The sequence below is a fragment of the Bombyx mori genome, chromosome 26 (assembly GCF_030269925.1).
Source record: "Bombyx mori chromosome 26, ASM3026992v2".
Classification (NCBI taxonomy): Eukaryota; Metazoa; Arthropoda; class Insecta; order Lepidoptera; family Bombycidae; genus Bombyx; species Bombyx mori.
In genome coordinates this window covers 1,629,090-1,642,135 of record NC_085132.1, presented here as the reverse complement: position 1 = coordinate 1,642,135, position 13,046 = coordinate 1,629,090, and the positions used below count along the sequence as shown (strand labels likewise).

The 13,046-nt window shown below is 37.9% G+C and overlaps 1 protein-coding gene across 1 annotated transcript; it reads left to right on the top strand.

Moving 5' to 3' along the window:
- The first annotated feature begins 11,197 nt into the window (after positions 1 to 11,197).
- On the top strand, positions 11,198 to 12,741 carry LOC101747148 (transcription factor BTF3 homolog 4). The gene has a single exon (XM_012696249.3). The coding sequence runs from the start codon at positions 11,609 to 11,611 to the stop codon at positions 12,131 to 12,133; it is 525 nt and encodes a 174-aa protein (XP_012551703.1). The 5' UTR covers positions 11,198 to 11,608; the 3' UTR covers positions 12,134 to 12,741.
- Positions 12,742 to 13,046: the final 305 nt, after the last annotated feature.

Here is a 13,046-nt window from a genome sequence, read left to right as displayed (position 1 = left end):
GTTTACATCGTTCACCATAGGTAGCGCTGTTTATATTTAAATTTCAGAACAATATGGAAGAAAATCTTGAAAAAACGTAAAGTACCAAAAGTTTTCTATCGGTGAAACTGTTGAACTTCTTTTACTGCAACGATGCGGGGCACGCTATATTAATTCCCGTAAGAAGTTGTGCATATTACAGTGAAATTACATTTAAATATGTCAATTGTCGCCCAACGCTTCGTCCATTTTGTCTGAAGCAAGTAAATTCTTCGAAAACAAAATCGTACGGCTCAAATTACACTGGTAGTATCGTAAAAAGATCGCGTACAAGTACCTACATATTGTTTTTGTAAATTGCCCCGGACCGCGATACGGGCGTAGATTGAAAAACACGACAGTACACACACAAACTTACGAGAAAATACACACACGAATGTTTATATTATAACAAACAATACGAACAACGCGACGGCCGATTGTTCTCGATTTTGTTTGCAGTTTTTTTTTTCTTTTTTTTTTTTTATAAACGTCAATCCGTCAAAGTGTTTTGCGCTGTTAACCTTTTTGGTCGTATTTTGGGATTGTTTGAATTATGAAAGAAAATCAATGTTGTTTCTAAACTATATATTATAGTTCTAATACCTTAGTCCTTTGTGACCACGGAAACTTAAAGTGCTCGAAAGGCCAAAAATAAGGTCAATAATACATATTTTATTGCTTGTCAGAACCTATTTGGCAATCGAAATATTTAGGGTTTTCTATTTTATTGCCCTAGTAGCCAGACGAGCGCACGGCCCACCTGATGGTGAGAGGTCACCGTCGCCCATGGACTTGAGCAATGCCAGGGGCAGAGTCAAGCCGCTGCCTACTCTAACTGTATCCGATTTTGTATATCTGGATTGATTGTTCCGACACTAAGAATGCGGAAGTTAGGCCGTCTCCAATATACCTGGCGACGCGCAGTGGCAGCGGATATGAAGACAATCAGACCAACATAATCCGAAGTAACGCGCATGGCCAAAAAACTATTGCGCTGGCGAAATACTGTCGAAGCCCTTTGGCAAATAAAAGCATTAGGAGTAACGCTAACAAATAACACCATTCTTGCAATACGCCAGATTACCTATTTATAATCCATGACCATGTTATCGTGCCTTTGTGACGTCACTATTTAGCGTTTAATACTAATGTTGTGTGAAACGTATTTCCTGTTATATAGCCACAGGCTGTCTAGCCAGCGAACTTTAGGATGATTTAAAAAAAAAAACCAAACGTCAAAGCGTCGAGTACGTCATCTGTCTTCGTTGACAACCGGTTAATGTATTTCACTTTTCAATCACCATAAAAACCGTCGCGTTCACGGAACTAATTTGTCAAACGAAAAAATACCCTAAATATTTTTTTCGCCGCTCACGAAGTGTTAACATATTGAACGTTTCAGATAGTTTCAGTAAGATTTTGTTACGGTACGACGCGAAATCAAACAATTTAAGAGATTAATTATTATTTAGCATTATTGTATTAAAAGACCGGCTACAAGAGACCATAGACATCACCGTGTTGTAGTTGTTACGCGGTGAGCGGTTGTGTAGTTTTAAAAAAAACCTTATTTTAATACACACTGAATTTATTTATCCTTTACAAAAATCTGATGCTACACGGACAGAGTTACGATGCTATGAGCTTGAAGATTGATGACGAACTCCTAAGTTTCAAGGAGAAAGAGAATTTATACATGAATAGTATTTACTAAACAATTAGTAAATGAGTCATTTAGACTATGAACCTTATTGGTAAACATATTTAGAGTCCGTAAGGACACAATTAATAAATGACGGAATTTTACCAATGTGAAAGGAATAAAATATTAACTAATGTTCTAATTCCAAATGAAGATCTGATGTAAAGTAAACAATATACATATGATTTAGTAACATGAGGAAATAAGTATGTTATATAGTAACATGATTTAGAACTTAAGAACTAAGAGTTAGAGTACCTTATGTGTTTATGAGAATTGATATATGACTTATGTACTAGTGTGAGGGGCATAACATAACATAGTCGTTTTAACTGAAATACAAGATAACCTTATTTTGGAAAAACTGATCAAATTTATTTGTATTTAGATTTTTTTCTCTAAACACCTGTCATTTTTGTGCATACTGTGATATTAGTAAAATCAATGCCTAAGATGTCAATGCCAAATTTATAAATAAAAAAAATTACGCACAAAATGCGAACTGACATAGATGCAATATAAAAAGTAATCTGTTTCTTAGCGCTTTATGCGAAAAAAAAACACCGCCAAAACGCAATACCTCGCAGATGTTAAAATACGGCGGGTGGTCTAATCTAACTTAATCCACGGAACTAAGTTAACTAAATGAGCTTTCTTTGCTTAATACTGTCACATGTGACATAGCAGATTAAGTTTTATGAAATATTTCAAATGACGCCGACATATGTCAAACGCTATTCGACCATCGAACAAGAATTGCTAGAAGCCATCGGCAGTACCGACGTCCGCAAGTGATGCCAACTACTTACAATCAAATGGGCCGTACACCACTACACCGGCCATAAAAACATCGCTTTGTGCATGAATATTTCACAAGCTATGTTTAAATGCAGACATTGCGTCAATAAATTAACTGACTTAAAACAATTACTATTGGTTTTAATGTATGCGCCATTAGTTAAGGTAGGCAGCGGCTTGGCTCTGTCCCTGGCATTGCCGAAGGCCATGGGCGACGGTGACCACTCACCATCAAGTGGGCCGTATGCTCGTCCGCCTACAAGGGGAATAAAAAGAAAACTAGGTAATAATAATTATAACAAAACTAATTTTAAGGATTGAGATCGATGATACATATCTGTTATCATTATAAAGGGTAGAGGGTAGAAATAAGGAGCACCATCTCAGCAAATCAGGGTAGTTTTCCAATTACAGAGCTTAATGCGACTCATTGGCACACAGTGCCGAATTATGCTGAAGCTTAATTAGGACGTGAATTAGTTTTCAAATGCATCAGCAGAGTGCGCTAAGTTCACGATGATGATTGGATCAAGCCATTGCAATGTTTACAAAAGTATATTCCTGTAAAATAAATTTATTTACAGATTCGAATTCTAAAATGAAAATGTATTCTCATTTTAAATGTGTAATATAAATAAAAGGGTGCGTGTACTTATGTACGCGCGTAAGAAGTTATACTTTATTTTTATTAAATTAATTTCCTTTTTTTTATTTGTATTTAAATCAATTTGAAAAAAATCGGATAAACAACATCCTCAAACACGCATATTGGACATCCCTTTTCTTGAAATCGTATAAATTCGGTAATTCTCGGTACGTTCGGAAAGTTCACCTGCGGCTATATTCAGACTCGTCAAGTTACGTCGGTCGTATTGTAATGAGCGATTTTGGTAGCAACTTCATTCTGTTAATTTTGTGTCACGGTGCGCGCGCATCGTAAAATTTCACTCTCATCAATTTTTCATAACGCGCCTAAAGAAGTATAACTTCAAAAATTAATTATTTGTACCTTCATCCATAATTATATTTATTTTTTTAACACAGTTTGAATTAACTTTGATTATTTCCAAGAAACTACGACGAAACGAAAGCCTTACAAATTTTTTCAACAACGGCTTACTGAGGTCTGTCAGTGAGTTTATTTTTATTTTTTATTGCTTAGATGGGTGGACGAGCTCACAGCCCACCTGGTGTTAAGTGGTTACTGGAACCCATAGACATCCACAACGTAAATGCGCCACCCATCTTGAGATATAAATTCTAAAATCTCAGTATAGTTACAAGGGCTGCCCAGCCCTTCAAACCGAAACGTATTACTGCTTCACGGTAGAAATAGGCAGGGTGGTGGTACCTACCACCAGTATTACTTTCAAAATATACACGACACATTACGTATTAAAGGCATACGAAGTCACTAAATTGCATTTATTTGAAATGGCCTGTAATGTAATTGTATATTACATTCGATAATTGGCCCCAATTAGCCCCTACACTCTTTTACATAAACATAACGTAATTTCTACATGAGGTTGTGCCAATTAAATCTAATTTATATATTTTAAGGCAACAAAAAATGCAACATTCCGTTCGTTTTTTCAATAAACAAGCCCAATCAAGTTATATAAAATCAGCGTATTGTAAAATTTAATTAGACTTAACGAGATAACGGATACAAAATAGAATACAATGGCCAAAAGACACGCATCCGAATACAACACTATTCTCGACTTAAAAACGTAAAAAAAAAAACATTAAAAAACGCTAAGAAAAACGGATCTTTTAAGTAAACTATTTATAAATTACGTAGTTTAGTTTTTTTTTGTTAAGTAAAACGTTGACAGCTTGATTGGACGACTTAATAATTGTTTAAATGACAGAAAGCAGCCGAAACGAGGGCTGATTAATTGGGAGGCGGGCAACGGAATCCCAAAAAAAAAAAGATTCGAAATTGTCAAGAATCGAGATTCGAAATGTTTTTTTTGTTTACCTGTTTCCAATTTAAAATTTTGATATTCTTTAGAATATTTACTGTTTATTGTCACTGTGACTTTAACTATGAATGTGGAAGGACATAGAGGAAGAGGTAGACCTAAGAAGAAATGGATGGATTGCGTGAAAGACGATACCCATATCGTCTTTCACGCAAGAGTGAGCGAAGATATGCGAACTTGTCCCCTATACAAGATGGCGCTTTTTACCTCTACCCTCCATACTCTCATAATACAGCTTCAAACATGAAGTACGGGAATCGGACGGCGTCGAAAACAGCGTGACGCAAATATAGCTTTTTACGTGCCACGAAATATATTATTAAAAAACATACTTAAATTATTATAAATAAACCGGCATGATTTACGTACTAACACATCGAAACAGTTTATCCCGGATCGATATTACGTCGAACTCGTCGTGTCATCGCTCAAATAACGTCACGGACATGGTGAATCAGAGAACGGAAAAAGGCTATGTTTGATAGTTTTTTTTTTTGTACAGGAGAAAATCACCGGATCCGTATGTGGGAGTTGTACTTCACCCTACCCCGGACCAAGCCGGAGCCCAGTCGGAGCCATTGAGACGGCGGGACAGAGTTGACGCAGAGCATGTTACATCCATCGCGCCGTTCCCCAGACGCCGGACCGGCGCCCCGAAACCACCACTGGTTTTCTTGATTGACGGGCCGGAAGCCTGCCTTGATAGCGCCGCACTGCACCTTCCTCGGAAGAACGCGGCCTACCATCACCCGACTTCCTATTACGGGCGAGCGTACCGAAGACGCTGCCCCACGTACGGGTCCCTCCCCGCACAAAGCGGTTGAAGCCCGAAGCTCTCAAGAGGCCGGGTCACGGATGGGAGACCGGTCACGATCCCCTGCTCGGCGGCGGCGGATTTCTGCGTAGTGAGAAGAGCTTTGCCTCACTCGCCCCACCGCCTCCTGCGAGATGGTGCACTCGCAGAAGTCAAGCATAGCCTGCAATGACTCGTCGCCGCCAAGCATCAACGCCACGACGCCAGATAACGACAAATCAGGTCCTATCTGTGCGACAAGAACACTGCGCTGCACCTCCCCAGCGGGGCAGAGAGCGTATGCTCCGCCGTGTCCAGGACGTGTCCACAATGTCCACCTCGTCGTCGGCTCAGCTCCTATCTGGTGCAGGTACTTCCCGGAGCATCTGGGCCCGGTCAGCACCTGCACCAGATGGAAGGTGAGGCGTCCTCCGCCACAATTCACCCAGTCATCAAAGACCGGGTAAACCGCCTCAACGGTCCGTAGACCCCACGTAGGGTTGGCCAACCGCCTCGACCACGACTCGAGATGTTTGATAGATAATAGATATTTGTAATCACAATTACATTTACGATGTAATCTCGCGTTTTTTACAGCATCTATAGCTGCACGTAAAGATAATTTCTGGCGTGGCGACGCATCGCCACGGCACGCTATATCGTATCCCGATTGGTGTGTTGCAGTATTTAAGGGTAGGTACGTGTGCGCACTCTTAAAACCCGATATAAACTACAATTTTTACTTTAGATTTTTTTAAGCATCACCAAAGATCATGTTTCAATCGATTCAGTCATTAACATATCGAGGAGTAAAAGGTTGCTTGGTAATACGCAACATTTATCTTTGTAATTAAAGGTGCGTTTTATTTTGTTATTAGCATCAACAGTTCGACGTTTTTAATTTAACTTTACATAAGTTTATTCCATTGAAATAGCTGAAGAGGTTTTTTTGTTAAGATATTTTTACCGAATTTTAAACTATAAATGGCTCTCCTGTAAAGTTGCAAAATGCAAATTGCATATGTCAGTTAAAACAAAAATTCTTTCAACCGTCGATACATTCTTTAAAACGCTTCTCGCTCAGCTACGATCCCATAACCGCCGCCTAAAGTACTATTACATCATGAAATCATTACTCAAACGCTTCACTCGACTGTAAGCGGGAAATCAACGGCCCGAACACTGAAATACGGTTATAAAAAAGCGATAAATAAATGCTTTACAAACTAAATTTAGGTGCATCAGTGTTGTCTGGTACAATCTTGAACGAAATACGTCATTATTAATCTTTAGTTAGATTCCGCTAGCAACTCGAATATCGAGGTCTTACAGAGATTGCTCTTACATTGCTCTTAGAACTTTCTCAAACGCGCATGGGTTTGTAAGAAATAGTAAGATTCACTTTTGTTTTCCGAGAGAGACCATATCAGCGTAATCTTAACTATTAGGTGAGCTCACGGGGCTCAAACTTGACGATGTTGTTAACACGAACCCTAGCAAGAGCCGTGCTTCGCAGAATCTACCACCGGATCGGAAACGGGACCCACTGAGAAGATCCGGCCGAAATTCACGAAGACTTAGAAATGCCGACAGTTAGAGAGGAAATCAAAAGAACAGCAAGAGATACAAAGAAAGATGATCACTGAAATGAATTGGCAAGATCCCTGCTTGACACAACTGGAGATTAAAATCAAAAATTTCGCCAAGACTAAACTATAAAAAAATATTAACAAAGACAAACAATATTTAATCTATTCTCAATTTGACAACAGACGTCAAGAACAAAAGTTTGACAATAAATAGTATGCATGCGTGTGTGCGTCAAATACATGGTATGTAGTGTGTGTAATGTTTTCTTTATTGATTTAATGTATCTTTTATGCATTGTTTTAAAAAAATATTAGCATTGCGCACTTCCTCTCTATATTCCCTATAAGTGTGGAAAACTTCATACTCCTCCGTCCGCGCAATTTTCGTAAAAAGGGATACAAAGTTTTTGCTTCACGTATTAATATATAGAAGACAAATTTTAGACTTAGACCAAAGAAATTAAATTTACTGCTGTACATAATTGATGACATTTAATGTAATGTCATGCACAACTCAAACCCTTTGGAACACATCTGATTGCAGATAAATATAGAAGAAGAAAAAAATTTTAATTACGATCAGAAACCTCGTCCATGTGACGCATACATATCGACAAATGAAAGACTATTTGGTATAAGCGAAAAAAAATTCAAACTTATAGCAGACCCATTTAAAGCTTAAAACTTCGGAAAAAAAAAATCATATCAAAAATACTTGTTCGCTTACGCTGGCATACCCTCTACGTAGAACCAAGCTTGGTAGAAAAAAATCATCCGAAAAAAAATGGGCACTCAATTACAAAAGGAGACTAGGAGATATGATATGAAAATTCATACTAGTAGTAAAGATATGACGAATATTCACCAGTATTATTTGATTGGTATGTAAGTCTTGTATGGACGAGCTTACAGCGGTTCTCTTCGAGCTCTTTTTTTATTGTTTTCAGCTCACGGCTCGCCTGATGTTATGTGGCTGCCGGAACCAATAGACATCTACAACGTAAATGCCGCCACCCACCTTGTGATATGAGTTGTAAGGTCTCACTTTTAAAAGTACAACGTCTGTCCTACCTTTCAAACCGAAACGCATTACTGCTTCGCGGCAGAAATAGGCAGAGTGATCGTACCTATCCGTGCGGACTCTCAAGACGTTCTACCACCTAACAACATGTAATAACACAATTTATTTTCAAAGTCGGTTAAAATTATGAAAACTTTTCCGTACATCTGTACGCCTGTCAACGCCGACCCTAAGTGCAACGTTTTAGCGAATCGATACGTTAATAAGCCGTGAACAACAACGGATACTAACAACAATTTATTAATAACTCGCGGACGTACTCCGGCCGGGGGGTTATTACGATAAAACTGTTTTTAACACCCCCCTATTGGATTAGAATGTTTGTTTGTGTGTAACGAAATCTTTGAACGTCATTTTTAGCTTTAAGACGTCTGATTGACTTCACACACTTCAAAGAACGATGACGATACGATAAGTTTTTAACTAGACTCAGTCCTTACGGATCCATCAGATCTAATAAATCTTGCAATAAACGCCTTCAGCTGTAACACTAGGAGTAGGCTGAGGGACCCCGGTAATCGTACTCGTCGAGCTTGGCAAAGAGTTCCACGTGCAACCCAACCCATGCATCAGCCCGATGAGTTTCTCGCCGGATCTTCTGAGGGGGTCGTGATTCCGATCCAGTAGTAGATGCATTCACGAAACTTTTAGGTTTCCTTCGGAGGAGCTCGGGTAGCTCCCAAATCCCACCCCTTCTGTCTGAGCCTTTGCCGACCACCTATCCTGCTGAAACTAGAAAGGCTTTAAGGCCACCAGTAATCCTTCCTTCATAAAAAAAAACTACATTCAAATATATACCTGTATCGACACAGTAAAGAAAATATGAAATTAACTGTAAACTCGGTTTGTTATTGAATCATGTATTTATCATTAAATTAGTTTTTAATTAAATATAGTAATTCTATATGGCATATGGTAAAGTAGTTAGTAGTTTTTTTTTGTAATGCGTAGATGAGTGCACTAGTTCGCACCCTGCTAAGTGGTAAGTGGAGCTCATAGACAACGCCAATTCGACTTCTAACATGACAGGCACATAATCTCGTAATTTGCTCTAAGAGGCTATATTCACGTATTGTTAATAGCAATTGAGAAACTAAAGAAACGATCTTGTTTACGTAGTTACTGGTGACGAGTTTAAAATTACACAAATTCGTTAACTCATTGGTACCACCAGCCTGGTAATACGACCATGCTTCACTATGACTCTGATGATGATAATGATTTAAGCTAAATGAACTACATTTATTCGCTGAAAAAACTCCCGCGACCCATGACGCACGTTGGTGAGTTATTATGTTTGCTTAAGCCCGCTATGAACGCGCAAATTATTAATAAACTGACAAACATTCCTATTATATACCTACAATGCACATATTACTTTGAAGAGGGCTCTAACAAGTTTTGACCCCCAAAGCGCTTCCTGATTACGGATCTGCGCCATCACGTCACTCTCGCGCCAAAATGATCGGGCGTTGACAGTTTTACGCGCATCCATTTCCAAGTCCATTTGGTAAAGCGGATAAATATTTATTCCAGAATAAACTTTCCTAACATTAAAAGATTTTCAAGTAGTAGTAATGCGGGACTTAATAGCGCGTTGAAGATCTTACGTATTTATGATTTAAAATTCAACGGGTAGAGAAGAAAAAATCAGATTAAAACATTGAATGGTGATTACAGAGTCACTAAAAACGAATTCACAGATTAGTCTCCAGTTTAATTTGTGTTTTAAATGTCTAATGCTTCGGATGCGTTAGTCACAAAATTTATACATTATCTGTAAAAATTGCACGTGATTAGCCTATTTTAAAATAACAACAAAAATCATTGCATTCTAAAATCGGTTATGAAAAAAAGGTTAGGTTATCTTGTTTTTATTACGATCCTTCGAATAAAATGAAATAGAAATTTTAGCTCAAATTTAATAAGTATGAGAAGAATAAATGAAAGTCATATTGCCATTGACTCGATAATTATAGATGTCAATGTGGACAAATGCACAGAAAAATAACTATTTTTTTTCTATTGCTTCGATGGGTGGACGAGCTCACAACCCACCTGGTGTTAAGTGGTTACTGGAGCCCATAGAAATCCACAACGTAAATGCGCCACCCACCTTGAGATATAAGTTCTAAGATCTCAAGTATAGTTACAACGGTTGCCCCACCATTCAAACCGAAACGCATTACTGCTTTACGGCAGAAATAGGCAGGGTGGTGGTACCTACCCGCTCGGACTCACAAGAGGTCCTACCACCAGTAATTACGCAAACTATAATTTTGCGGGTTTGATTTTTATTATACGACGTTATTCCTTCACCGTGGAAGTCAATCGTGAACATTTTGTTGAGTACGTATTATATTAGAAAAATTGGTACCCGCCTGCGGGAATCGAACACCGGTGCATCGCTTCAACACGAAAACACCGGAGTCTTATCCTTTAGGCCACGACGACTTCTAAAATTATTATTACGCTTTTATTGTATTTATCGGATCACCTCACTTCAGTTATTAATATATCTTTGGTTATTGGGGTTTAAGTGGCCGGTGTATTTTTATCGAATAATGCGAATAACCTGACCTATACCGATTGTCTTGATTTAGAAGAAAAATCTCTAGGTACCTAATTAATTTGGCAAGTGGCTTTCATTAGTTAAATAAAACTATTAACAAACGCGCCTGATGAAATAAAATGATTAGTTTAAAAAAATATTTTTTGCCTTTATCATGTAATCAGGTAATGTGAGAACAGCTTGCGTCACGACGACAGCCCTGATAGTCATGGTCATGGTATAGTTGAGACTTTATGTCTCAAGATGAATGGTAACCATCACGATGTGGGCTGCGTTAACAGATTGCAATTGATAGAACGTGAGTCCGAATGCCGTTTCGCGCACCCTAGAGAAATAAATAAATAACCAAGCATTCTTAAAATCAAATCTTTAACAACTTTATGGATTTTTCAACTCAACTTATCTACTTTTTCAAGTCTTACGTTATGTTAATGTGTTATGAACAACAAACTCAAGTAAATCCTAGAAATTACCTACCTACTGACATCTAGTTGCTAAAATTAAAATTTATATTTCTTCGGTTTTTAACGCCATCTGTGACACTGTCAGTGTACACTAGTAGTCAAATACAGTAATATTTTTAGCTATAGAACATTCCTAAAAATAATTCTAGATGGCGCTCAACTAGGCGTGGATCTGGCAACACTATTTGTTCCATTATACGTAAATATGTTGACGCCTCTGAAAGAAACCTACTAAATTAAATTTCTAAGGTATTTATAATTTATTATTTAAAAATATCAACTCAAAATATCCATATTGACTGGCTTACAAAATAGCTTAAAATCAAATTCACAAATAATTGTATTTTCTCAGCAATGCATTCACACTAATGTGAAATGAAACTTATCAGTTGTAGCCATATGCAAAAATTGCAAGTCAGAAATAACTTCTCGTCAAAATCCACCATTTTCCCTTTGTAACTAACCGGTGTTCAAAACACGTGCATACGATCAAGTTACATGGAAAACTCGTACTGTCGCGTCTTGTAATAACTAAATAGCGTCATAAAAAAGTGCCCCGTTTTAACGTTAACACAATTTACGCTTAAAAACAGCAGAATGAACAGCGAAAAATTAAAGAAACTCCAGTCGCAAGTACGCATCGGCGGTAAGGGCACACCGAGACGCAAGAAGAAGGTTGTTCACGTTACTGCGGCCACAGATGACAAAAAACTGCAGTCATCGCTCAAAAAGTTGTCAGTGAACACAATTCCTGGCATCGAAGAGGTAAATATGATCAAAGAGGACGGTACTGTGATACACTTTAACAACCCGAAGGCACAAGCGTCGCTGGCCGCGAACACGTTCGCGATTACCGGACACGGGGAGAATAAGCAGACCACAGAGATGCTCCCGGGTATCCTCAGCCAGCTCGGACCCGACGGCTTGAACCGACTGAAAAGGATTGCGTCGAGTGTTGCCGCGCCTAAGCCACTCGAGGAAGACGACGAGGTACCTAACCTCGTCGGCAACTTTGACGAAGCCTCAAAACAAGAGGCCAAGGAGGTTGTAACTAACGAGAAGGAGAAGGAGAAAGAAAAGAAACCCGAATCAGAAACCAAAGCTGACAAGAAAACTGATTAAATTAACCACAAGTATAGTTTTAATTTGCTCACCTACATGTCAAGGGTTTCCGAAGCCATCTGTGTCTCAAAAGAATGATTTTCACTTTTATTTCATTACGTTCCTGGGTGTATGAACTTCATCATGTATTGCATTTGTTTGGAAAGAGTGATGTGATGTACGGGGACACTAAATTTTTAATTCTAAGTGATGGCTCTGGAAACCGTGCAGCCCCATTCAAATGCAATTGTTTTTGATAGATCATCAACCTTTTCAGCATTGTGGAATATTGATTCTCAAATAGGCATTAGATAAGTGTTATAAACCTACTGTTGAGAAATTAATACAAAATGTTTTAAAATTGACATTAAACAGTTAAGGGTATGAATGTATTAAGATAAAGGAGGCATTTTTTGAAAATGTAAAGTATTTTCTAGAAAAAATTGTTAGTCATGTCCAATTTTGCTTACAAGTTTTTTATCAGTTGAAAAAACATAGGTTTATAAAATTAGTCACAGGTAGCTCAAGATGATGAGCTAAAATTATTGTAAAAAAATATATAAAAAATAGCAAAAAAATGTAAATGATTGAAGATTTAAGGTTATCTAAACAATAAAACTTTGGTCGGATGTTTGAGTTTTATTTGATTATAAATTGTTTATGATGGTATTTAATAGCAATTTTAAATTATTTTGGCCTTTAAAAGTAATCAAATAGCTCTTTTGTCTATGTTTTTCAACATCGGCACTGTCAGTGCCCAGCCAAGCCACAATATCCTTGCACTCTACCCGATCTGAAAATATAAACTGCTTAATCAATGACTCGTGTTAATTTTAATTATTTTATTTTATTTTTTTAAAGTTTAGATGAGTGGACGAGCTCACAGGCCACCTGGTGTTAAGTGGTTACTGGAACCCATAGACATCTACAACGT

Bases quoted from the DNA above. Each gene is read 5' to 3' on its own strand.
- LOC101747148 (XM_012696249.3), top strand. From the start codon at position 11,609: ATGAACAGCGAAAAATTAAAGAAACTCCAGTCGCAAGTACGCATCGGC.